General features: G+C 41.9%; 2 protein-coding genes across 5 annotated transcripts in view; both read right to left on the minus strand.

Annotated features, from left to right (window-relative positions):
- Window positions 1-24,849, minus strand: part of wwp1 (WW domain containing E3 ubiquitin protein ligase 1) — a 91,016-nt gene extending 66,167 nt beyond the window's left edge. Inside the window, exons 1-2 of one of the 4 annotated variants that reach the window (XM_084703105.1) lie at window positions 24,692-24,840; window positions 12,974-13,151 (exon numbers count right to left, since the gene is read on the minus strand). In XM_084703105.1, coding sequence (XP_084559231.1) covers window positions 12,974-12,995 — 22 coding nt within the window. In that variant the 5' untranslated portion in view covers window positions 12,996-13,151; window positions 24,692-24,840. Of the gene's footprint in view, window positions 1-12,973; window positions 13,152-24,691 lie in introns of all 4 variants that reach the window. The other 3 variants (XM_084703103.1, XM_084703102.1, XM_084703106.1) reach the window with 3 other exon arrangements.
- LOC146276198 (uncharacterized) overlaps window positions 19,657-27,119 on the minus strand; it is a 37,198-nt gene continuing 29,735 nt past the window's right edge. The window contains exon 2 of the mRNA XM_084703712.1: window positions 19,657-19,893. Coding sequence (XP_084559838.1) covers window positions 19,657-19,893 — 237 coding nt within the window. The remainder of the gene's footprint in view (window positions 19,894-27,119) is intronic.

A 27,119-nucleotide genomic window follows, 5' to 3' on the forward strand; every position in this document is an offset into this window, starting at 1 on the left:
TATACAATGTGCGGCTTATTGTCTTAAAAATACAGTCGTCTTTACTTTAATGCCAGAAAAAACATTTGCAGGGTTAAATATAGCTGCAAGCAGCAATGGAGGGGCCAAGCAGTCCAGAGCAGGACAAGGCCTCCATAGCACATGCGCAACATTGAAGTCACAGCAACCTGTTGCACTCATGCAACACACCAAGTTTGGTTGAAATATCTGTTTGCGTTCAAGAGTACTGAGTGTTCAAATTTTTATTTGTTTCTGGTATAACACCACAGGCCTCCTCTGCTCCTCATGGGAACGAAGGAACCGAAGTTTGGTGATGATCAGACACATTTTTGCTGAGTTATGTTCTCACGTGTCTTTTGCAGCTTCGCTGCCGCCTTTGATCAGCTCTAACGAACAAACGGTTTTGAAAATGGAAAATCCATGCAACACCTTTGTGAAGCTTGGTCTGAAGATCATCTGTGCCAAATTTAGTCAACATTGGACAAAATTTGGGGCTTGCAAAAGGTTTTTACACTTTTCCATGAAATCCAAAATGGCGGCCGCGTCAATTCGGTTATTATGAAATATTATCAATGGCCAGGCTTGATATCTCACAAGACATCAAGAGACAAAGAAATTACTTTATTAAGGTAAACACTTCCATAGTTATTAGCCAAAACACGTTTATGCTTCCGGCCACGCCCCCTTTTAGTCACATGACACCATCTTTGGAAGACATCCTTAGAATAAAGGTCCGAGTAGGCCTACCAACTTTGGTGTCACTGCCTCAAAGAACTGCTGAGATATGGCTTCACTTCCTGTTTGGCGGCTTTTCTGCAGAATTTAATTGGCTGTACCGGACAAACGGTTTTGAAAATTAAATATCCTTCAACAAATTTTGTGAAGCTTGGTCTGAAAATCATGTCTGGGAATTTTGAAGAAGATTTGACAACATTTGTAGGAAGAGTAGGCTTTTAAAGGTTTTTGATAAAACCGGAAATAGCGGAAAATCTATATAACCGGAAATTGACGCCATGGTGCGCATTGCACTCGGCTTGATCCAGGGAATCCAATGGTACCTCATTTTTGAAAATGGGACATACGGTTCAAAAGTTGCGTGTGTAAACACAACTCCAACTTTGACCCGTTGGTGGCGCTAGAGTGCCGAAGCATGGGACATGAAACTTGGTGAATTGGACCAGGGGACTGTCCTCAATGAGTGTGCCAAATTTCAAAACTTTCAACCAAGCGCTTATGGGGGCTGCCATAGACACCCATGGCGAAGAATAATAATAATCGCAGCTTCGCTGCTTGGCCCCTAATAAATATAGCTGCAAGCACCAATGTGGTGGCCAAGCAGTCAAATGACCCATAAAACACTTAAGAAATCCTTAGAACAGGGTTCCGAGGGCATGCAGCAAGTTTGGTGTGAATCCATCAAAGATTTGCTGAGATACTACCCAACTTCCTGTTTGCTGGCTTAATTGCACATTTTGACTCCCTGTACCGGGCAAACCGTTCTGAAAATCAAAAAATCATGTGAAACTCTTTGTGAGGCTTGGTCTGAAGATACTCTCTGCCAAATTTGGTGAAGATTGGACTACATGTGTAGGAGGAGTAAAGAAAAAACGTTTTTCAATGAATTCAAAATGGCGGCCGGATCAATTCGGCTACTATCACAAGTTATCATATATCACACACGGGACGTCCCAACATATCATGAGACAAAGGAATCACTTAATAAAAGCAAACAAATCAACAGTTATTGGCCAAAACACATTTTTGCTTCCTGCGGCCACGCCCAGTGATCACATGACACCAAATTAATTGGACAGCCTCAGAAGAGGGTTCCGAGTCATCATATTAAGTTTGGTGTTGATTTCTCAAAGATTAGCTGAGATATGACCCAACTTCCTGTTTGGTTGCGTTGTTGCCGATTTTGATTGGCTGTACCGGACAAACGGTTTTGAAAATCGAATATCCTTTGATAACTTCTGTGAGGGTTGGTCTGATGATAATGTGTGCCAATTCTGGGGAAGATTTGACAAAAATAGAAGTAGTTGAAGCGAAAAAACGTGTTTCCTTAAAATTCAAAATGGTGGAAAATCTATATAACCGGAAATTGACGTCATAGGGTGTGTTGAACTCGTCTTGGGAATCCAATGGTACCTCATTTTTGAAAATCGGTCATACGGTTCAAAAGTTACGTGTGTAAACACAAGTCCAACTTTGACCAGTTAGTGGCGCTAGAGTGCTCCAATGAGAGACATGAAACTTGGTGAATATAAAGAGGGGACTGTGCTTAATAAGTGTGCCAAATTTCACAACTTTTTACCATACGGTTCTAGGGGCTGCCATAGACTCCAATGACAGAAGAAGTGTAATAATAATAATAATAATAATAAGAAAAGGTAGAATCACTTATGTGGCTTCTTCGCTTCGCGGCTTGCCCACCAATAAATATATCTGCAAGCAGCAATGTGGTGGCCAAGCTGTCAAATGACCCATAAAACACTTTAGAAATCCTCGGAACAGGGTTCTGAGTGCATGCAGCAAGTTTGGTGTGAATCCATCAAAGATTTGCCGAGATACAACCCAACTTCCTGTTGGCTGGATTAACGGCAAATTTTGACTGCCTGTACCGGGCAAACGGTTCTGAAAATCTAAAAATCGTGTGAAGCCCTTTGTGAGGCTTGGTCTGAGGATACTGTCTGCCAAATTTAGTGAAGATTGGACAACATGTGTAAGAGGAGTAAAGAAAAAACGTTTTTCAATTAATTCAAAATGGCGGCCGGATCAATTCGGCTATTATCACAAGTTATCATGTATCACACACGGGATGTCCCAAAATATCATGAGACAAAGGAATCACTTAATAAAAGCAAACAAATCAACAGTTATTGGCCAAAACACATTTTTGCTTCCTGTGGCCACGCCCAGTGATCACATGACACCAAATTAATTGGACAGCCTCAGAAGAGGGTTCCGAGTCATCATATTAAGTTTGGTGTTGATTTCTCAAAGATTAGCTGAGATATGACCCAACTTCCTGTTTGGTTGCTTTGTTGACGATTTTGATTGGCTGTACCGGACAAACGGTTTTGAAAATCGAACATCCTTTGATAACTTCTGTGAAGGTTGGTCTGATGATAATGTGTGCCAATTCTGGGGAAGATTTGAAAAAAATAGTAGTTGAAGCGAAAAAACGTGTTTCCTTAAAATTCAAAATGGTGGAAAATCTATATAACCGGAAATTGACGTCATAGAGTGTGTTGAACTCGTCTTGATCCAGGGAATCCAATGGTACCTCATTTTTGAAAATCGGTCATACGGTTCAAAAGTTACGTGTGTAAACACAAGTCGAACTTTGACCAGTTGGTGGCGCTAGAGTGCTCCAATGAGAGACATGAAACTTGGTGAATATAAAGAGGGGACTGTGCTTAATAAGTGTGCCAAATTTCACAACTTTTTACCATACGGTTCTAGGGGCTGCCATAGACTCCAATGACAGAAGAAGTGTAATAATAATAATAAGAAGAAGAAAAGGTAGAATCACTTATGTGGCTTCGCCGCTTCGCGGCTTGGCCACCAATAAGAAAAGGTAGAATCACTTATGTGGCTTCGCCGCTTCGCGGCTTGGCCACCAATAAGAAAAGGTAGAATCACTTATGCGGCTTTGCCGCTTTGCGGCTTGGCCACCAATAATAAGAAAAGGTAGAATCACTTATGTGGCTTCGCCGCTTGGCCACCAATAATAATAATAATAATAATAATAAAACTAACAATAACAATAGAACAGCTTCGCTGCTTCGCTGCTTGGCCCCTAATAATAATAAAACTAACAATAACAATAGGTGCCTCGCAGCTTCGCTGCTTGGCCCCTAATAATAATAATAAAACTAACAATAACAATAGGTGCCTCGCAGCTTCGCTGCTTGGCCCCTAAATATCCTGTTAAGCTAATACATAAAAATTAAGATGGATCTCATTGGAAACTTAACTCACAGGTGATCCAATGTGAAGGCTCCGCTAGCTGTCTAGCCGTTAATGTCAGAAGAATTAGGTCCAGACAGAAACCAATTGTCCTTTCACATGTGGCATTCAACAGGAGATTGTTGTGTCAGCTGACTAGGCGTTTTCTCACCACTGGAAAGACTGTTTGGTTCAGGCGGGGTGCCGGACGCAGGAGATTACGGAAAAAGTATGCTGTGGTTGTGATTCAGAAAAAAAAAAATTTGATGGAGGAAAAACACTGCATTTGAGACAAGCCTACAGCTTGGCCAGGTGTAGGCCTACACCCTCGAATACCACAGCAGACATGTTGTTGAGTTGAATAACCAGCTACACCAAGGGCCAGTTGCATAAAAATAGACCTAGTCTTAGACTTATATACAACTGTAAGTCCGACTTGCCACAGACACTTCAATTTACCTGTTCCATAAAGCTTTACGATCAGTGACTAACGTAAGACTGTGTTCACACTTGACTTATTTTTTCAGAAAAAAGCACTGCCTTCAGCGCCTTTTTACATGCAACCCTATGTGAAAAGGAAAAAGAGGCAGGCTTTTAAAAAACAAAAAAAAAGCGCAGTATCCGACGCCTTTTTGAGTTACATTTTCTCAACTTTTTAGAAAAGCGCTGGGTGACGCCAAGCGCCTTTCTGACAGCTGACCAATCAGGACGAGGATAGTAGGTACGAGTGTACCTTCCCTAGGCACCTTATACCTTAGTTTCTAAAGCAAGTAATTGCCTTTTATTCGTCATAGTAGCTAGCTGTCAATAAGTAACCAACGGAAAATAACGGATAATATTGTTTCGCTAGAATGTATGATTCCTGATCAGGTTACAGAATTCTCGTCAGAAAGGCGCTTTTCTGAAAAGGCAAAAGGCACTCAAAAAGGCGCTGAAGGCAACGCTTTTTTCAACAAAAAAAAGAAGTAAAGTGTGAACACGGCCTGAGATAGCCTGTTGCGCTTTGCATTATGGGTAAAATAATACACCTAAAAAAAAGAGAGAAAAGATGGCGGACAAAACAGCGACATTTAACGGCAAAAGATTTATACATTTAAACCAGATGAAAACCTATATCTGTTGGAGGAATACAATATTGAAAAAGTTGTCTTATTAACAAATAGTGTATGTGTTTTTAAGCTTCTTCATTTAACCCCAACGCTACTTCCATTTATCAACAACTCAAACGCAGATGGTTGGTGCTAGTGTCAATAAAGTGAGTTGTTGTCATCTACTCACTCGTTTCATTAAAAAAAAAATTCTGGGGAAAAGCAGAATCCAGTCAACATTTTCTGCAGTTACAACACACGTAATGCCTTTTGTGATAAATTATGCTAAGATAATGACGTAGCCTACTAACAGATCCTTGGCATAGCAACTCAGCCCTTACCGCAAGGTTTAGCCAGAGAGGTGGCTTACTTTTTTACCTCAAATTAAGCCAGTCTTCCTATTTATGCAACAGATAGACTTAGTTAAACTAGTCTAACCTGACAATTTAAGACAGTCTTAGGCTAAGACTAGTCTTAAACTAAGTTTATGCAACTGGCCCCAAGAATCTGATATCCTATGGTCAGATGTGGTCACAGTTGTAGGAAGGAGTTCCAAATAAATTATCCATGTCAGCATTGATATGAATGGAAAGAGCACAATTCTGAGATGGATAATTGATTGGTTTTTGACCTATTAAATAGTTATGAAAGTGGAGTATTATCTAGTAAATGTGTAAGACTGCTTTAGACTATAGCCTAACACTGTAACATTTTCCCATGTACAAACACTTGCAAGCGCACGCACGGGACACCTAGACACAGTTGGGGCCGCAGGCCCGCGTGCCATATCCACAGTTTTCAAGCCAAATTAAAATGCATGGTTACAAACCTGAAACTAGTGTTAGAAGTCACAGAACTATCCATATTCTTCAAACAGATTTATCAACCCCTGTTTTATCTGTTAATACCCCACATATGAAACTGGCCCTTCTAAATGTTAGATCACTAAATGACAAAACATTTCTAGTTAATGATCTGGTCAAAGAAAACAAATTAGACTGCATCTGTTTAACAGAAACCTGGCTAAGCAACGACAAGGCAACAGCAACTTTGATAGAAGCATGTCCGCCAGATTACAGCTTCCACCAAGTTTCTAGGAAATCCAAAAAAGGTGGAGGAGTCGCAGCTTTCTTCTCCTCTGAACTATTGTTCAAAATCACTGAGCTAGATGAATTCACCTCATATGAATATCTTGCTATAGAGCTCAAAACCGAATCAATACTTTTTGTCATTATATATCGGCCACCCAAGCACTCGCCAAAATTCATACAAGAATTCTCTGAACTAATATCACTATGTGTCACTAGATATGACAAAGTAGTTTTAAACAGAGACTTAAATATCCAAGTAAATAAAAAAGCCGACCCAAGAACTATTGAGCTCTTAAATCTCCTAGACAGTCTCAATCGAACTCAACACATAACAGACCCAACACACCGGCACGGAAACACACTAGATCTAGTGATAACAACTGGACTTAATATCAATAATATCTCGATAACTGATCTACCCCTCTCAGACCATCATTGTATACTTTTTAATGTGGAAATCATCCCAACAAAAAACACAAAAGAATTCTTAGTCCAAAGACGATATTTAGACGATACAGCTATGATGACATTTTCTGAACAATTTGCTCTATATGAACCAACTAATCATGATTGCTCTCTGAATGAAATGGTAGAGAACCTCAATGATGCACTATTATCTGTGTTATACTCTGTTGCACCACTGAAAACTAAAAAGAAGTCCACAAGCAAAACCTCCCCATGGCTGAGAAATAAAAATGTTAGTGAAACGAAAAGAAAATGCCGTGCAGCAGAGAGAAAATGGAGGAAAACAAAGATCACTATCCACTACAATATCTATAAAGATACACTAACCACCTACAACAAAACCATCCGTCTAGCGAGGAGAGAATATTTTTCCAACATTATTACAGAAAATGCCAGAAACTCCAGAGTTCTTTTCTCCACCATTGACCAGCTGCTAAACACTGTCCCTACCCCCCCGCCATCCTCTGCAGTTAAATGTGAAGAGCTTGCTTTGTTCTTCAAGAACAAAATAACTTTGATCAGAGCTAGTACTAGTAATAGTGGGGTCGAAACTGACATTAGTAGATTCTGCAACATAACCATGAGCACATTTACCTGTATCACACTTAGTGAACTTTCAAAAATTGTCAGTGAATCTTACTCCACAACCTCAGATATTGATCCTATACCCACAACATTCTTTAAGCGAGTGTTTGATAGTGTCTCAGGTCCGGTGCTAGAGATTATAAACACATCCCTTAGAACTGGCGTCTTCCCAGATGCCTTCAAAACAGCTGTTGTAAAGCCCCTATTAAAGAAACCCAAATTGGATAACAGTCTACTTGCAAATTACAGACCAATATCAAACCTTCCATTTATTAGTAAAGTACTGGAAAAGATAGTTTCAGTCCAACTAAATTATTTTCTTGAATAAAATAACATTCTGGAAGTCTCGCAGTCAGGTTTCAGGAAATATCACAGTACTGAAACTGCTCTCACCAAAATAATTAGCGACCTCAGACTAAACTCTGATGCAAATTAAGTCTCTATCCTTATCCTTTTAGATCTCAGTGCAGCCTTTGATACCATTGATCACAACATCCTAATCAATAGACTGGAAAAGCTTATTGGGTTCACGGATAGTGTATTGAACTGGATGAAATCATATCTCACAGGAAGGAAGTTTTATGTTAGTTTAGGAGACCATAGGTCTAAGAAACATGAGAACTGCTACGGGGTTGCTCAAGGAAGCTGCCTAGGTCCATTACTTTTCTCTCTTTATATGTTACCACTCGGTGACATAATCAGAGAACATAACATGAATTTCCATAGCTATGCGGACGACACACAACTATATATATCCACTGAACCCAACGATGCAACGGCCATCAATTCCATTACCATCTGCCTGTTGGCAATAAACAAATGGATGAATGATAACTTTCTTAAATTAAATGAAGACAAAACTGAAGTCCTACTATGTGGCCCCAAATCCAAAAGAGAGATGCTTACTAGGAATCTAGGAAGTTTAACCCCCTGTCTTAAACCAGAGGTGACAAGTCTCGGTGTAATCCTGGACTCAGATTTGAATTTCAACTCCCACATTAATAAACTGCTTTCTTTCACCTGAGGAATATAGCAAAGGTACGACCATTCATAGACCAAAATGATGCCGAGAAGTTAATTCATGCTTTTATATCCAGCCGGCTGGACTACTGTAACGCACTTTTCGCTGGTCTTCCCGAAAAAACCACTGAAAGACTACAGCTCATTCAAAATTCTGCAGCTACATTATTAACCTAAACTAAAAGGAGAGAACACATTAGTCCTGTCCTAGCTACTTTACACTGGCTCCCTGTTACCTTCAGAATTGACTTTAAGGTCCTATTCCTCACATACAAAGCTCTACACGGACAAGGACCTAGCTACATTGCTAACTCTCTTATAAAGTACACACCAGCTAGAACACTGCGATCATCAAATGCAGGCCTATTAGAGGTCGCCGGAAGCAGCCATAAGAAGATTGGTGATGCTGCCTTTGCCAATTACGCCCCAAAACGATGGAATAAATTACCTATAAATATCAGAGAAGCAAATACGCTTGACATTTTTAAAAGACAGCTTAAAACCTACCTTTTAACCATGGCATTTAACTAATTTTTTATCTCAGAAGGGCCTTACAACTGGTAGTAGTTATATTATTGTTTTAACAGATTTGCTTTGCATTCCCGCAAAGATTGCGGCCAGTGTTTGACTTGCACTATTGCTTATGTGTTACATTTTATCAATTTTTGTTGAGTTATTGTATTTTGTTATTCTGTAGTTTCTATTACTATTATAATTTTACTCCACAGATAGAGTGCTTCTTGTCTGGGTTGTTATATGTTTGGAAACTGCACGAGGCAGCTCAGATCCAAGACGGATTTGAGAGACTGCAGATAGTGTGCGGCTAGTCTGGTTTGTTATATGTTTTAGATCTATTACTTTTATCACTTGTATTATTGTTTTTGTTGATTTTATGTAAAGCACCTTGAGCTGCAATTCCTGTATGAAATGTGTTATATAAATAAAGTCTTACTTACTTACAAATTGGGCTGGGGTTCGGGTGGCAGGTTTTTGCCAGTTTGGTCCAACTGCAGCACTCCTTCAGAGCCTGTTTAAGGAGAGCCTTGCCACTCCCGATTAAGCCCCATTGTACCGAATTTGGCTGCAGTTCCACCAGAGTTCCACTGGGGGTGATCGCGAGCGAGTGCATGTTGAATGGGAATCTATGGAGCTAAACGGCTAAAATTGTCTATTTCGCCTTATTGTCATTGAGAAATCTCCAATTTGATTTCTTACAGGGTGAGTCGTTGTTGCCCATAACACGCTAGCATTCTGCTAATGAATGCTGATTGGTCAGTGAAGGACTGATACGACCAGAGCTCCCGCTTGATGGCATCCGAAGCGGAATCAGAATGTCAGAGCATTAGCAACATTAGCAACAACTCTTTCGAGCATGTGTATTGACAGGGAGAGCCTAACCGGTCAGCTGTGTTGTCGATGCCCTGAGAGAAAAAAGTAAGTGACCAGAGTTTGCCATAAAGCAGTAGCTCTGGTCGTAAGATGTGTATGACGTCAATTACATTTTCAAAAGTTTTTTAGAACAGAAAGGCGACTTTGAAACAATCTAACAGCCAGCAGTGTGTATTTTTTTTTGCCTCCCCTTCCAATTCAGAATTCAAATCACTAGACAAAAAATTTTATCCTGAGAAAAGTGGATTTTGAGGGATACCACTCCATAGACCTCCACTCATTCTGCACTCGCTCGTTAGCGCCCTCACATGGAACTTCAACCAGTTCAGAACCCGGAAGTTTCCCGAGAGTGGCAGTTCTCTCTATATTACATTCTCTGACTCCTTCTTCAGGCCCCTCTAAACCGGAACTCTCTCTCCTCAGGCCCCTCTTTTCAGCTGTAGCCTAGGTGTTACCGCCACTGCTGGTCGGAGGATACTGTAGGCTATTTATATTAATAGGCTAACTTATGTTGAACTTAAGTTTTAGCAGAAGTCAATAATGTTTAACATAGCAAAAATTTGCATTGCGGCTAGCGTTACGTATGGCGAACATTATCCTATTTTTTTTATGATTACATTTGCTGGCTAGAACCACATTTATGCCATAAACATACAAATAAAGTGAGAGAGAATTTTTCGGTTTAATTTAGCTAAATTTTAGATAGAGACATTTTAAGCAGATTTTTCAACTTCCAGTGTAGCTGCAGGCAGTGATTGTAGGCTGTGACTGATCCAAACACAGTAGGTAGGCTAAGAGTTCCAACAACTTTCATTGTACCATAAGAACAATTTATATATATATATATATATATATATATATATATATATATATATATATATATATATATATATATATATATATATATATATTCCTGTCATAAATAGGAATATTCCTGTCATAAATAGGAATATTCCTGTCATAAATAGGAATAGTAGGAATCAGCCATTGCTCCTGGCAGCTATATATGTATATATATATATATAGCTGCCAGGAGCAATGGCTGATTCCTACTCAAAATAGCTAAACATTGTAAAATTGACAAAAATGGCTACAGGGTCAATGGCATGACATGCATATTTTTCTGTAAAAGTGCATAATTTCCTTTTTTAAATAAATGTAATCAATTCATGACATGTATCAATGTATTCCATAAAACCTTATCAGTTTTTTGTAGATTTGTAGAATAATTGTTCTGTCTTTAAATTTAAACTCGGATAAAGATACTAAATACCTGGGGTCCGTTCTTCGTACGTCGCTTATTACATCCAAGATCAAATGACACATCCAAGATAACATCATCTTGCTAATCATGATCTGGCTAATTAGGTTGTTCGAACACCCCTGTTGTTTATGATTAGTATAGCTGGATTGAGTTACGCGTTGGTCTAAAAGGGGGTATTTATGGATGGCAGAAACCTTGATCAGAAACACAGCTATTGGATGCTCACCATGGACAAAAAGAGCACCCCGTTTTTTTCCACAACGGAGCCAACAACAACAGCAAGAGCTTGCTCGAAGGTTACTCTGAATTTGAAGATATAATAACAATGGCACACCTCAAAGTCTGCAAAATTCAGGAGAGAGGGCTGTCAAAAAGCAGCAGACAAATTAAATGTTAGTAGTGACCACGTTAGATGTTTTAACGCTTATTACAGTAGGCTAGGCCTATTTGTTTTTGTATTCTCTTAATTTCGTAATTACTTTGTTCATCATCTTTGATGTCATAATTCAATGTGGTTCCAACAAATTAAGGATGTAAATGACACCCTCATGAAAAAACCGATCTCTCAAAAATTATAGTAGCCTATTTCTCTGTGCTACAGGATTTGTCAATCACGCAATGCGCAATTACTTCGGGTTCATGTAGCCGCAATCTTCTTTACATAAAATAAGCCTGCTCCCGAACAGGTTTAAGCTTAAGGACTTGTTGCTATGACAGCAAGTCCAGAATAAGCTTCGAAGAACCAAACAGTCCATGATCATGACAAATCGTAAACAATCAAATCCAGCAAACGAGTTAGCGACGTACGAAGAACGGGCCCCTGGCCACTAGAATGCAATGATCTTAAATTGTCATAAATACAAAACACCAACTCAAAATAATAATGTGTTAGGGACTGTAGACACTCTAAGGGATACTTAAAAAAAATTAAAAAATAACTAAAAATAAATATTAGGAAAATAAAAATATTAACAAATATTTGGTTGCGCCACCTGACATGTTTTTAGTGGTGAAGTAAAAAATATAGTAAAAAAGGAATTTAAACACTTAATTTTTATTTACGTAAAGGAAGTTGATCAAAACACACTGTTCCAGATAAAAATATGCATTAAATCCATTTAGAAAATATTTTATAAAAATGCTTTTTTTAAAACCTTATTTGTCATTGACCCTACACTTAACAACCGACAATGGAGTTATTTTTTATTTTTATTTTTTTCTATCGGCCTTGATATTTGTACCACTAGCCTACCCCCTGAATTTTAGATGCTATGCTTTAAACAACTGAGCCACAGGGACTTTAATGTTTTTAAACTTTGTTTTGGATCAATTTACTGAATGGGAATACACTGCTCAATGCAGTGCAATACACACATGATACAAGAAAACCGATTTTTGCTATGTTAAACACGATTGACTTAAGATAAAACCAGTTAAAGTAAGTCATACATATAAATGCAATACATCCTCTGACCAGCAGTGGCAGTAACACCGAGGCTACACCTGAAAAGAGGAGCCTGAGGAGAGAGTTCCGGTTTCAGGGGCCTGAGGAGGGAGCGCTGCAGTTAGACCATTCTCGGTTTTTGGGCTACTTCTATGGCCGAATCCCAATACTTCCCCTTACCCCTTACCCCTTCCCCTTAGTTTTGCACGTTCCCGTGAGAGCTAGTGGTGTCCCAATACTCTTTTTGAGCTAGGGGTAGGGCTAAGACTAAGGGGTATACACCCCTTAAAACCAAGTAAGATCGGGCGCTTACTTGAAACCTAGGGCTATGTGAAAACTGCGCGACCGGCAACAATGGCGGTCAGATCATCCAGAGAGTCCGATAAATGTAATATTTTTGGCTTAATTAATTGATTAAAACAAATATGACAGTCTTGTTTTGTGTTATATACAGTCATAAACATATATATTTGCAACCATTTTCCTAATTGAGACGTTTCTAAAAATCGCTAGCTTGGTACGCTAATGTTACAGTGCTGAATTGCACAACAGTCCCGCATTTCTTTGACTAGCATTTCTACGGTTTAAAGTAAACTACATTAGCAGCAAATTTCGTTTAATATCAGTGCATAACACTACTTGCTTTGGAGATATCGATACATGCTAGATGACGTACCTGTAACCAAGTGGCGTCCCATTTCTTAGGGCTATGTAGCCCTTACCCCTTAGTTTCGAGGGCCAAGGGCTAGGGGTAAATTAAGGGGAAGGGGTAAGGGGAAGGGGTAAGGGGGAGTATTGGGATTCGGCCTAAATCTCACTGCGTCCGCCGCATTTCTGCCCAGTTGTGGCCTGCACTGGGAGAGAAGGAAACAACACGGATGGAGAAAGTGTGTGGGGAGAGTTCAGAGTTCATGACCTACACACAGTTCCTTTACTATCTACTAAGTATACTAGTAGTACTACTAAGTATCTACTCACTTTCATAAAGTAATTGTTGTTCTCAGGGCTCTACAGTGCGAGTATTTCACTCGCATTTGCGCCTAAAAATAGGTATGTGCGAACAAAAAAATGTGTTTACGAGCACAGTGCGCAAGTGACGGGCTGTTGTCAATACACGGAACAACAGCGCGATGAAGTGAAGCATACCATTGATTTCACATGAAAAGCAAGCGACGGGGGTCGCGACTGCACAATGTGAACATAGCATGACGCACTTAACTTTATGCAAATGAGAGCAACAATTCTCAACCAGTGGGCCAGAGCCATATAAAAAGAGAGTTATGACACTTCAATCTCGCCGACACGTGATCACTTGGTTCAAGTAGCTCGCAAAAAAACACTGCTGGCAACCTGTTTGAATGGTTTTCAACGGGACAGACAGCAGCACCATCTCAATTTACTGACATTTTCGGTATATTAACACATAATATCAAATGGTTACTGGGGTGTTGTATCATGTGTCTGATAATGTAATACATAAATGTTAATAAAGTAACTTATAACAACAGGCAGTAATATTGTGAAGCAGAGCTAGAAATGGCTATGCTAGCTACCATACTGTAGCTCACACCAGCAACTGCTCAATTTAAGACAAGAAAGGAGTGGACCTGAAATTCCTGCCCAGCGTCGAGAGCTAGCTCAACGATAGGGGACCCTTTAATCTGCAATTCATTGTTGCTAGCTCTAATCAGATGTCACTAAATAGGCTAATAAGAGAAGACTAACTTTGTAACGAACACCAATAACTAGAACTAATTTGACTATAAACCAAGGAACTTCTGGTTATGATACACGTGCTTTCTAGCTAGCTACAGTAAAAGTGTTGCTTACGTTAGACCTACAGTCTAGCTCTAACTGTATTTAGAATCTAACAAGCTACATCTTACGATAAACTTTAAGTAAAGCTGGATATATAAAATACTACTAATAAGAATTGGGTGCTGCAACTTGGCTTCAATCCAGGATGAGTAGCAGGGCCTGAAAACCCTGGTCAGCCATAATTTCGAAGACAAGTCCTTCAGTGGCCTGTGGGAGACCATGTTGACAAAGGACCCCTACAGGCTTGGTTACAAGGTAGGCCAACAGTACTGAGTGGTTGTGTATGGCATCCTGAAAGGTTGGTTTTGATAAGTTAATGATAAGTTTAAATGAAATTAAAAAGTACTTATTTTCTCTAGAACATACTGGAGTGAACGCTAGCGTATTTTGGCTGCCGCTACTCTCTGGATTTCTGTTTCATGTTCTATTTTACGTTTTGTGTCTGAATACTTGGGATACTGGGATACTTTCTACTTAGTTCCGCTATACTCTCTGACTTTTATCAAACTACCTGCCATGGATTTAATGATTTAGAATTCTCTGGTTGCTGTTAACCTTTATTCTGTTGCTATTCTTTTTTAATCACACTTGCATTTATATAGATTTGAAAAGGACAATATTTTTAAATAAATGTATAAATGCTTTTATCGATAAAACTAAAAACCAGTATTGTGCGCATGACAAAACATCAGCGTTCGTAGAGCGTGTAAGCTGGCGGGCGCAGCGAAGATGGGGAGCTGAATGTGGTTTCTCACCCCCAAAACATGGCAGAAAAAAAAACTAAAAATATATCATTCTCACAGTGAATGGGAGGATGAGTTATTTTTTACAACTGTGAAAGAAATGTGGCGACGGCAAAGCGCCACATTGTGGAGAGACACTTCACTACCTGTCACAAAAGCTACCATGCTAACTAGGTAGCATGCTATGGGCAGTAAAATACCGGGTTGAAGTTGGCCCTCCACCTAACCATAGACTTATACACCCAACGCAAAACATTGTCAAAATAGTCTCAATTGTTTGTGCTGCAATTATTTTCGTTTGTGCTACTTTGCAGAATATAGAAACGATCATCTGAAAATGTATACAATAGCTGAGATTAATAGAAATAAAGTGTTGATATGATCCGTTTCCCACCTTGTTAGGTCATGTTGATAGTTATTGTGAGAAATCATTAACATTAATGTGTCTTCACATTGATGAGTATCATTAATCATTAATAATAATATATAACTAAAGGTAAACTGAGCAAATTTGTTATTTTAGAAGAGTGTGTCAAACTGGTAGCCCTTCGTATGACTTGGTACCCATGAAGTAGCTCTCAGTTTCAAAAAGGTTGGTGACCGCTGATCTACGCCAATGAAAAGCTAGCTGTTAACCGACACGGGTGGCCTTTTACATACCTGAGTGAGTTTAATCGATCTACATCAGCTACACTTAATTTGAACTGGCCCTTTCTCACTAACGAGCAGCGCTATTTATACAACAGTCACCGTGGTTACATGGATTTGAATTACTGGCTTATTTGGACTGAAATAGAATTATCCCTTTCTTGTAAACACCTTTGTTCGAATAATTGCGGTCCGACTACAATCCGATCGACACCCCGAGATAACTCGGTCCGAGTCGGTTGACAATTCGGACATTGCATGATTGTAAACGGTGAATTGGGCTATGAACTGGACTGCGTCTTTGTGCATGCTTGAGATCCCGCTGCCCTCCCCCCCTCCCCGGTCGTGACCTGGAAGTCGAAAAAGACGATAAGTTGACGCGGCCGGGAGCCGGCCCGGCAGAAACAAACAATGCGAGCCAATAGCGCCGTTTGCATTCGCACCGTACTCCTATTGTCATCATGCACAAAATGTAGAAGGACGTAGGTTCACCTTGCTCTCTGTTCGGCGTCTTTCTCTAAATGTTGATGTTGTTGTTGGTAGTGGTGAAGAGGTAAAGCGGAAAGGGCCGTATCACCACTAATTGTAATGAAAACAGCACCATGTATTGTACTGGGATATGACATGCTTTCAGCCAATTATTCCGTTTATTCACTGCCATGTATATTAGGATAACAGCAGTTACCCCCAAAAATAGCATTGTCCAAATAAAGCTATATTCGAATTGATACCATCATGGAAATGTAGTGACTGGTTTTGGCCAGAGCGCTAGGTCATATAGCATAGTAGTCAAATCAAATAGACGGGAAAGAAAGTCACTTATTATGTGGGAGAAAGGCAGTTTCAACATCACTTTTGTTATCATCAGTGAGTTGGGCCATTTCAATATAGCTATCGACGTTGTCATCTGTGCAAGGGTCGGGAGATGCTACAGGAGGTGTTACACACATCTTAGCAGCACTTCTGCTACCTGCCGCATCATTGTATACCGTCGTCGTCGTCGTCGTCATCTACCGCTTGTCCGGGGATCGGGTCGCGGGGGCAACGACCTAAGCAGGGAGGCCCAGGCTTCCCTCTCCCCGGCCACTTCCACCACCTCTTCCTGGGGGACCCCGAGGCGTTCCCAGCCCAGTGTGTCCTGCGTCTTCCCCGGGGCCTCTTCCCAGTGGGACGTGCCCAGAACACCTCACCAGGGAGGCGTCCAGGAGGCATTCTTATCAGATGCCCGAGCCACCTCAATCGGCCCCTCTCGACGCGGAGGAGCAGCGGTTCTACTCTGAGCCCCTCCCGGATGACCAAGCTTCTCACCCTATCTCTAAGGGAGAGCCCAGACACCCTGCGGAGAAAGCTCATTTTGGCGCAATCTCAATCTTTCGGTCACTACCCACAGTTCGTGACCATAGGTGAGGGTTGGAACGTAGATCGAATGGTAAATAGAGAGTTTCGCCTTTTGAATCAACTCCTTCACCACGACGGACTGATGCAGAGCCCACATCATTGCGGACGCCGCACTGATCCGCCTGTCGATCTCACGCTCCATTCTTCCCTCACTCGTGAACAAGACCCCGAGACAATTGAACTCCTCCGCTTGGGTCAACATCTCCTCCCCGACATTGCACTCCACCCTTTTCCAGTCGTTAACCATGGCCTCAGATTTGGAGGTGCTGATTCCCATCCCAGCCGCTTCGCATTCGGTTGTGAACTTCTCCAGTGAGAGCTGAAGGTCACGGCCTGATGAAGGCGTGTGGTCCCATCAGGACCCATCAGATGTGGTCCCATCAGGACCACATCATCCGCAAAATGCAGCGACCCGATCCTGAGGTCACCAAACCAGACCCCCTCAACGCCCTGTCTGCGCCCAGAAATTCTGTCCATAAGTTATGAACAGAATCAGTGACAAAAGGCAGCCCTGGCGGAGTCCAACCCTCACTGGGAACAGGTTCGACTTACTGTCGGCAATGCGGACCAAACCCTGGCACCGTCGTACAGGGACCGGACAGCCCCGATCAGGGAATTCGGTACTGCGTACTCCCGGAGCACCCCCCACATGAGGCCCGAGGTACATGGTCAAACGCCTTTTCTTAATCCACAAAACGTGTAGACTGGTTGGGCGAACTCTGCCTCATTACCAAATTATAGCCTCCTACGTGAACATATTCATATTTAAATACACTGTTAAACACATATGTAGCTAGCCAGCTAGTATTAAGACCGTGTCAAATTTTCGATAGAGCTAGAGTAGGCTAGAAGACGATGGTCGAAAGATCGTCTAGTTAGCCTAGCGGGTAGCTAATCAAACTGTCAGTTGTCAACCTCATCATTAGTAACAGATATCAACATTGTATTTAGATGAGCCAGATTAGGAAAAGGAAGCTGTGGAGGGAGGAAGATATGTTGAGGGCTATGAGAGCAGTGGAGGGAGTATCAGTGAGGCAGGCAGCCAGGATCACCAATGTGCCACGGATGACGCTGGCGGATAGGGTGATGGGCCGGCTAAACCATGGCCACAAGTCTGGGCAAGGGCTCTTGTTATCTTACCAGGATGAAAAAGCCCTTGTCCAGTTCTGCCTCTACACCGCAGGCCATGGGTTGCCTCTCACCAAGGCTCAACTCCTGGCATTTGACACTGCCATTAGGTCTGTCAATATTACATATGCACCCCCCCCCAAAAAAAAAAATACTGAATATGAACAAATGAATATATTTATATTCGGTTAAAAGAGGAAGATGGTGACGGAACTTCCGCCAGCGTCACCGTGGCATTCTCACCATGAGGGTGCCGGACAACATCAACCGGGGTCGAGTCTTGTGTGCCAGAGAGAAGAATGTGAAGCAGTTTTATGAACTCCTTGGACAGACACTGCAAGGGAACGGGCTGAAGGAGAAACCCCGACAGATATACAATTGCGACGAGTCTGGGTTTCAGATGGATAAGTTTGCCTGAACGCAGCTGGAGGCGATAAACCTCCCCTTCATCATTTATGGGAATGGTTTTCTGGGGGAAAACATTCCCATAAATGATGAAGGGTCCCTCAGGACACAGACTCTGAACTGTTCAGGTGTTGGTTCCAGGACCACTTCATGAAGCATGCCGTGAGAAAGCACCCCCTCCTCCTCATCTTCGATGGACACAAGAGCCACCTGGACCTGGAGGTAATAAACACAGCGTGAAGGGAAGGTGTCGTGCTCCTGTGCCTGCCACCACATCTCTCCCATGTCCTGCAAACATTTAATATGGGATTTGTTCCCCCCCCTAAAGGCAGATTTTGATAAGGCTGCCAGTATTCTCTGCCTCTACAATAATTTCTTTATATTAAATAAGGCCAATTTTTCTTTAGCCCTAGATGGCCCATACGAGCGGTATAGAGGCCGGAGATTTGTGGTTGCAGGTTTCAGGAAGTGCAGTATCTTCCCCTTCAACCCCGCTGCAGTGGACACCACCCGCCTTCTCCCACTGACATTGGGGCTCTGGTGGGACCTGGAGGTGGAGGACGCCGCTCGACCATCTAAAGACACCACTCCTACCCTTGCAGCCACGCCAGGAATCTCTGCCCCCCCGCTGCCACCTACCCTCCCCTGGACCTCACCACCTACCCTCCCACCTCCCCACCCCTGAACCTCACCACCTACCCTCCCACCTCCCCACCCCTGGACCTCACCACCTACCCTCCCACCTCCCCACCCCTGGACCTCACCACCTACCCTCCCACCTCCCCACCCCTGAACCTCACCACCTACCCTCCCACCTCCCCACCCCTGGACCTCACCACCTACCCTCCCACCTCCCCACCCCTGAACCTCACCACCTCCCCTCCCCTGGACCTCACCACCTCCCCTCACCTGGACCTCACCACCTCCCCTCCCCTGGACTTCACCACCAACCCTCCCCTGGATCTGTCAACTGACACCCCTGGACTTCCACCTCCCGCAACTACCCATCCCTTTGTTCATCCCCTGGTGGCAGCAGGGCTCATCCCACCGGAACCGTGCAACTTTCTTTTAAAAAAAACGCGGCGTCTGACTGTGGCTGCAAGGGTCATCACTGGAGAGGACTACCAGCGGCTCCTCTGGGAGCATAAAGAGAAGGAGAAGGCGGCAGCTACCCTCAGGGCTCAAAAAGCAGACAAGAGGAGCGAGCGGGCGAGCCAGGTTAAAAGCGGCCCGCCCCGCCATCCGCCAAAGGACTGCTGCCGGCAGGATGAACCCCCCCCGCAACCTCTTCCACCACCACCACTGGTCCTGGAACCACCGCCGGCAGGAAGAGGCCCCCCCCAGCCTCCATCCATGAGCACACTCTACATCCCCCGAGCACCTCTGCTCTGTCCATCTCTGGCAACACCATCGCCAGCCCCTCAGCCCACTGCCTCACTTCTGGCCACGAGGCTCCCTCAACAACCGCAAGGGTCCACTTGACTGCCTGCCTCTACCTTCCAATTGCCCTCCTCCACTAAAAGAAAAACAAACAGATCAGCGGGTAATATATTGTTGTAATGTAATCATTAAGTTTTGTAGTAACACAGTATAGATTTTTTGTCTTGGAACAAAAAAATGTTTTGTCTTGAAACTTATAGGATTTTTATCAACATCACAGGCAATGTTTTCTCTAGCCAAACAGCAGGGGGAAATGCCCTTAAATGCCAGAGCCATCCCTGACAAGACTCCACAGCAATGTCCCCACAAGCTTCTTCCATGGCTTGGAGAAGGTCGTTCTGTATAGGGATTTCTGTCATTGTGTGGCCAAATCTCATTTGAGATTGTTGTTCTTCCTTTCCCCTTGTCCATCTCCTCTTATTCTGACAATTCTGCATCTTCCTCTAAAATGTGCATCCATGATTGATGAGCTTACCTTTTCATTCCAAACCCCTGATTGCTTGTTGAGTCTTTTTCCTTGTTAGTGCTTACACATGGATAATTGGTTGATACGGGTGTTTGAATTGCGCTGGTTTAAGTTTACTCATCAAACGACAATGTTTTTAAATGACATAATGGTGACAATTGTGTCTTGTAGTGAGAGGTGTGTTTTGACTAGTGGTGGGCATAGATTTTTTTTTTTTTAATCTAAATTAATTTTAGGGCTGGGCGATATGGGTAAAAATTATCACGATAGATATTGATATTTTCATTCGATAACGATAATTAAGACGATAGACCACAGATCCGTAGTAGTAGCAAAATAAGTCTCTACCTCAACTTTTTCCCTACACTCAGCATAACGTTTAGCCAGCGCTGTGTGAGAGAAATGTTTGCAGCCAGACTGGAAAAGCTACTACAGTAAACTAATTCCGCATTGTACAAAGTGCAAACAACCTTAGTCTTGTCGAGGTTTCCATTGGGAAGCTTCTTAAAAATACATTTTCCCTGAAACAAACCATGCGGCTTCATAGCTGCATCCATGTTAACACGTCACGTTTGATGTGGTAATTTCATACACAAGGCATACACACAGGTTCGAAGACTGGTTCTCAGCCCCTACAGTGAAATTCGGCTTGGTATACATCCATGCTAAAATATCAAGGTGAAAGTCAACAGAGCTTGCGTAGTATAGACCCAGCTCCCAACCCAACTTGGAGAATAAATTAACGGCAATATTTTTTTTTTAAACGCCGGATAAGAGTCTCAGGTTAACGCAGCACGTTAATGCCGATAACGGCCCACCACTAGTTTTGACTTTTGCAAAGAAGTGTGAATGAACCTGAGAAATGTGTCAAAAAGGGTCAATTGTGTTTAAAGACTGGGGTGCATGGTCTTTCTGCTGGAAATTGGCAAAATGCTTTTGTGAGAATAGCTTACACATACCATTTTTGTGTGTTAGCAATCGAGAAAAACTAAGATCACAATCTGGCTCCTCTGTGTTCACACACACACAGACACTATTTCTGCACATGCTAACAAAGAGCATGTGCACAAACTGAAATATGCACACGCACAGGCACTCTCTTTTGCTCTCTTTTTGTCCTGTCACATAAGGACCTCTGCATGAATTGTTCCATGTGAGGTCCATTTTGTCAAGTTGCAAGTACCATGTTATGGTAAATGCTTAAATTTGCACTACACATTTTGTACTTAACAATAGCTGTTATATCTAAATTGTTTTTGTTTTTTTCTAATGGGGTTTTTTTTTAATGTTTTTTCATGTTTTTTATTATTTAAATGCAAATGAAAACATATTTATATATTGAGTATCGTAAAAATTGACAATATCAAGATTTTGTTTTTGTTTTCGGCCAGCCCTAAATCAGACTCAGGCTTTGTATTTATCGCCATGTAACAGTTATCGGCTTCCAAATATAAAGAGTTATCGTATCGGCCCAAATTTCCATATCCCAAATTTCAAGCCCTGACCTCATGATGGGTAAAGCCGGGCTCAACATTAAGGCTTGTCCGCTTGTCCGGAACAAGTGGATTTTTTTGTAGGGCAAGTGGAAGAGAAATGTATTTGCCTTCCTGGACAAGTTAAACCTCAAACAAAATAAAACGCCATGTTACTTAACGTTGTGTGCCACTCATTCCGTCTATTTAACCCATTTTAAAGTAGCTAGCTTTTTTCTTCCGTGTTTCAGTGACAATGATCATTTAATCTCGGTGAATTCTGCACCAAAAAGGTCGAAGAGGACAGCCTTTAAGAGAGATATCGATTTCCCATTGATCTGTCACATCAGAATTTGGCTTTGGGTCACGAAAGTCTTGAAATTTGAGTGAGAATGCGTTGCTTGCATAGTCTAGTCATAGTCTGCCATGTCTTGGTCCCCTGTTACACTGTTTTGACGTTGGCCTCAGTCAGACTCGGGTCGCTCACTGGCAGTGTGTTCACAATGTTGTATTTCATTCAATTCTAGACTAAAAGCGTCAGGATGGACTGCTTTTTGTAGATACGAGCCTGCTGAAGATTCTCGGATTTCTTTAACCAAGCTTGTTTCAATCGTCATTTGCCTGAGAAAGCGACCTCCGTCAGCCAGGCTAGTTTTGTCCCTTCACTTGGTCAGACTATTTAAAGGTGTCGGACAAGTGACTTTTGTGCATGGACAAGTGAAACGTAAGTTACTTGTCCAAAGGACAAGTGCCTCAAAACATTTATGTCAAGCCCTGGGTAAAGAAAGGCAAAGAGCTCTCCCATGACCTTTGCAACAAGATTGTTGAGCAACATAGGAATGGCACAGGTTACTGACTCTCGACTCTCGACCCTCCTGTCCAGACATTTTGTCACAAGAGTAGCCCAAGATCCAAGGACCACTCAAAACAAGCTTCAGAAAGACCTGAAAAAAGCAGCATCTGTTACCATTCACCAGGACAATGAGGATGAGATGCGGGTGTACCTTCCAACAAGACAACAATCCCAAAAATCCTGCAGGTTGCCCAGTCAATCACCAGACTTGAATCCCATAGAACATTTGTGGAAGGAACTGTACATAAAGATTACCCAACAGTCCCGCTGCCTGTTCAATATTTGAAGACTGTCCATTTAGAATTGGCCAAAATCCCTCCTGGACACAGATTTTTTTTAAGCTTCTTGAAGCTGTCATTGCACAGAAAGGCTTCTGAAACTGGTATTAACTGCATTTCAATAAGCGTCTTCAATAACCTTTTCTTGTGTTATTCCTATGTAATGCACCCACCTTTTTTCAATTGATTAAAAAATTATTTTGGTCTTATATGCTGCACTGGATGTTTGATGACAAAAATATATACTAATTTCCCTCACTGCATTTGCTTGTACAGCCATTATTGCCATTGGCAGCCCAGGTATAGCCTACAACTAAGACCGAATCAGAGCTTCACACTAGAACCCAAGAAACCCATTGACAAGAAGGGTAATTGATTAAAAAAAACCATTATACATTACAAAAAGATAATTATGTTTATAAATTCTCCACTTTTGGTGGCCCACAACAACATTATTCTAGTTTACAGTATATTTTCTGATGTTTGGTGCCTTTAGTGTTGGGACAGTGTTTCAACATAGGTTAATGGCCCGACAAGCATCTGGCTAACCATCTACTGATAAATTGTTTGGTTGAATTGTTCACTTTGGAAATAGCGCAATTAGTCAGGATGGTGTCCGCCCTATAAATGATGGGACCAACTTTAACAAGCAGCTTTGCAAATAAGTAGACGAATACCGAAATAGAATAGTAGCCAATTGGGCAGCTTAAAGAGCGAGTCACTACTGACTCATTTGTGTCAGCAATTACTGTAAAGTAATGGAGTTGTTCATGTTATAAAGCTTTCAAGTGTTAATTTAACTAACTGCCAGCTTACAGTCGGACAATGGCTAAAACCACCACCACTCAATATATCTGCACGATTATCTACCTCTAGCTACTACTAGCCAGTTAGTTAGCCAACAAGCTAACGCGTTAGCATACCTATCTAGTATACGACCGGTGTCCAAAAGATCTCTAGATTGTTCTTTTCATAACTCGCTTCGACTGACTAGCTAGCCTCCTTTGTGTTAGCACTATCTTATAAAACTGCTCGTAGTTAGTTAGCTACATATGGATCAGACTATTCCCTGGAAGAGGAACCAAAGACTGTTTCTGTCACGTGCCATAGGCCATGTTTACAAATAAGATTGAACTGGACAGTAGCTAGTTCTATTTAGCTAGCTACCTACCTATGCTAAACTAGCACAATTTGAAACTACCGACAGTGGCACATATCCCGAATATTCACCGAAACATACAGTTTAAAATTGACAATTAGTAATTTTAGCAGGGTACATAACAATGTCCACAAGTTCAGGACGTTGGCCATTTAGTTTAATGTTGCTGTTAAACTCGCTGTCACTGTTAAGATAGTACGTAATATGTTGCTAGACTGGCTAGCTGGTCAGTTCCTTTCAACAAATTTGTGACCCCCAGCCCAGTGTAACATGGGAGATGGGCCAATGTGTGCCATTTAGAAACCCTTTATCCCTTTACTTATCTATGCAGCTGAGTTGCTCAACATAGAAGACAGCAAGAGTTTTTCAGGACAGAACAGTAGCGTCAAGATTAGAAAGTAATGACATTTTCAGTAAATAGACGGAGGCTTACATCGGTTTGCGAGCACCACAGTACTAGTAAGAGAGATTCAGAGGACAGGCAACTTGCAAGCACTAGTTGGTTGACTAAAACCTTCCAGACTAACAAAAAATAATGGTAGTAAACAGGACATTTGAGTCAAATATTGGCAAATAAATGATTTACCTTTCTATGTAGCTAAAGCTCCACACATGAGATTTCAGCTCGCCCCTAACCGAGCAAACGGGGTAGGAAATGTTTCGCCTTTCAGGGCGAACGTTCAGATTGCCATCTCGTCTCACCACAAGCAGTACTCGACACAAGCAGCAGGTTCAAATTAACATACTGCAGCCAAAACAGACGCAGCCAAAACAGACGCAGCCAATGAGCGCCTCCTCCATTGCATCAAGTGATACCCTACAAACGGTTAGCACAACACAAATACTTTGCTATTAACTAATAATACTAGGTTCAAATTATGTTCACCCCTCCTTATAAACATTAATAATCTATTCAATCAAATACTCGAAATGGAAATGATGGACATCGATAATGAGTCATTAAAATCATGTGTGGAAATTCCATCTGAAAATCCAGTAGTCTACTGGAATCAATTGGTCTCGAATGGTTTGTGCTGGATTCAACTGGATCCAACTGGGTTTAAAAAATCTACTGGTTTAAACCAGTTAAGAATACCAGTTAAAACCCATTTAAACCAATTGAGCTATGGGCGCCTGATTCAACGGTTCAGTCCAGTTGAAACCAATAGGATGTAACTATCAAACCTAATAAAATGGGTCTATCAAACCCAATAAAATGTCATTGGTGGCATAACTTAAAAAAATCTGTACAATATTATTTGCTATGCAATTTGTACAAAACAAACCTTTCCGCAACCACGCATTCTTAATTGATACCTGCCGAAAGTCTTTATCTTGTTCTTCTCCAGGGTCAAAATTATTTGAGCCAACAAGTTTTATAACTTTTTATTTTGTTTTAGAATATCATCATCATCATCCACCGCTTGTCCAGGGGGTCGGGTCACGGGGGCAGCAACCTGAGCAGGGAGGCCCAAACTTCCCTCTCCCCTGCCACTTCCACTAGCTCTTCCTGGGAGACCCCGAGGCGTTCCCAGGCCAGCCGAGAGACCCTCCAGAGTGTCCTGGTGTAACAGACGTGGTATTGCAAGTTCCGTCAGAGGTATACAGGCCACTGTCCGCTCCCACCGGGAGTCGAACTCACCACCTCTGACTTCCCAAGCGCCACCATCACCAACTACGCCAACGAAAAGCTAGCAATTTGCTGACGCGGGTGGACTGTTACATACTCGAGGAGTGAGTTTCACCACACACCGGCTACATTCACCCCTCAAACTCACTCCAGCCAGTTAGCTGATGCTAACCTAGCGATCCGGGTCACGGCACCACTGTAACAGACGTGGTAATGCAAGTTCCGTCAGAGGTATACAGGCCACTGTCCGTTCCCACCGGGAGTCGGACTCACCACCTCTGACTTCCCAAGCGCCACCATTACAAACTATGCCAACGAAATGCTAGCAATTCGCTGACGCGGGTGGCCTGTTACATACTTGAGGAGTGAGTTTGATCAACACTACAAATGGTAACAAATAAATTGTAAAAAGACACACTGTGTTAAGTTAATTTTTCGGCAAGTAGCCGTGTAATAAGCGGGATAATGTATAGCACGCCGGTCATTATCGGGAAAATAAGACCCTTCAGGATGAAACAAAACCCCCCCTGCTTCACGTTGGGGTGCTGTTCGGCCTGTCGGGGCTTATTTTCCCGATAATGACCGGCGTTCTATACATTATCCCTTACATAACAAGAAGGACACAGAACAAATTCATTACAGCATTTTCTTGAATTTCAGCATTTGAATATATATTTAAACATGTTGCTTAAGTGTGCTGCTTTCTAACAATGGTCCATTTTTATAACAATATTACACTATTTCTGTAGCACATTTAATACAGACTTTTCATAAGGACTTTACATCCACACACAATAAAAACAAACATAAATATAGCTGCAAGCAGCGATGCGGGTTCCTCCGCAAAGTAGCACAATATTATAAACATTAACTGCAAAGTAGCACAATATTATAAACATGTACACTGCAGAAGATCGAGACTTTGGACAATAAGAGAGCAAAACAACTTCATGTTCACAAACAATTCCAGACACTCAGTCAATGCACAACTAACTAAAGTTGTGTGGGCAACTGGGCTAGGGCAGCGTTCATATTCAGCTCCTTGCAAGAATAGCCTGTGACAGTTTAGCAGCCGAGTCTCTGGTCCCAATAAACTACACAACATACACAATCAGGGTGACCAACAAGATTATATTAACTAACCAACAATAACATTACAAACATGTAAATGAACAAACACAACAAGTGAAATCCCTCGCAAGGCTGTTGTAACCAAACTATTTTCCACAAGTCTTTGCATTTGACATGCCGCACTGCATGCTGGGTACCCAAGGGTGCTGACGATGATTATCTGGCTGTGCTCCGACTGCGTGATATGAGTATTAGTTTTTTGTCAGCTTTGGGACAAAGGTTAAGAAACGTTTGACATTTCAAGGTTAAATTG

Source organism: Hypomesus nipponensis, chromosome 8 (assembly GCF_054491055.1).
Source record: "Hypomesus nipponensis isolate SF chromosome 8, ASM5449105v1, whole genome shotgun sequence".
NCBI lineage: Eukaryota > Metazoa > Chordata > Actinopteri > Osmeriformes > Osmeridae > Hypomesus > Hypomesus nipponensis.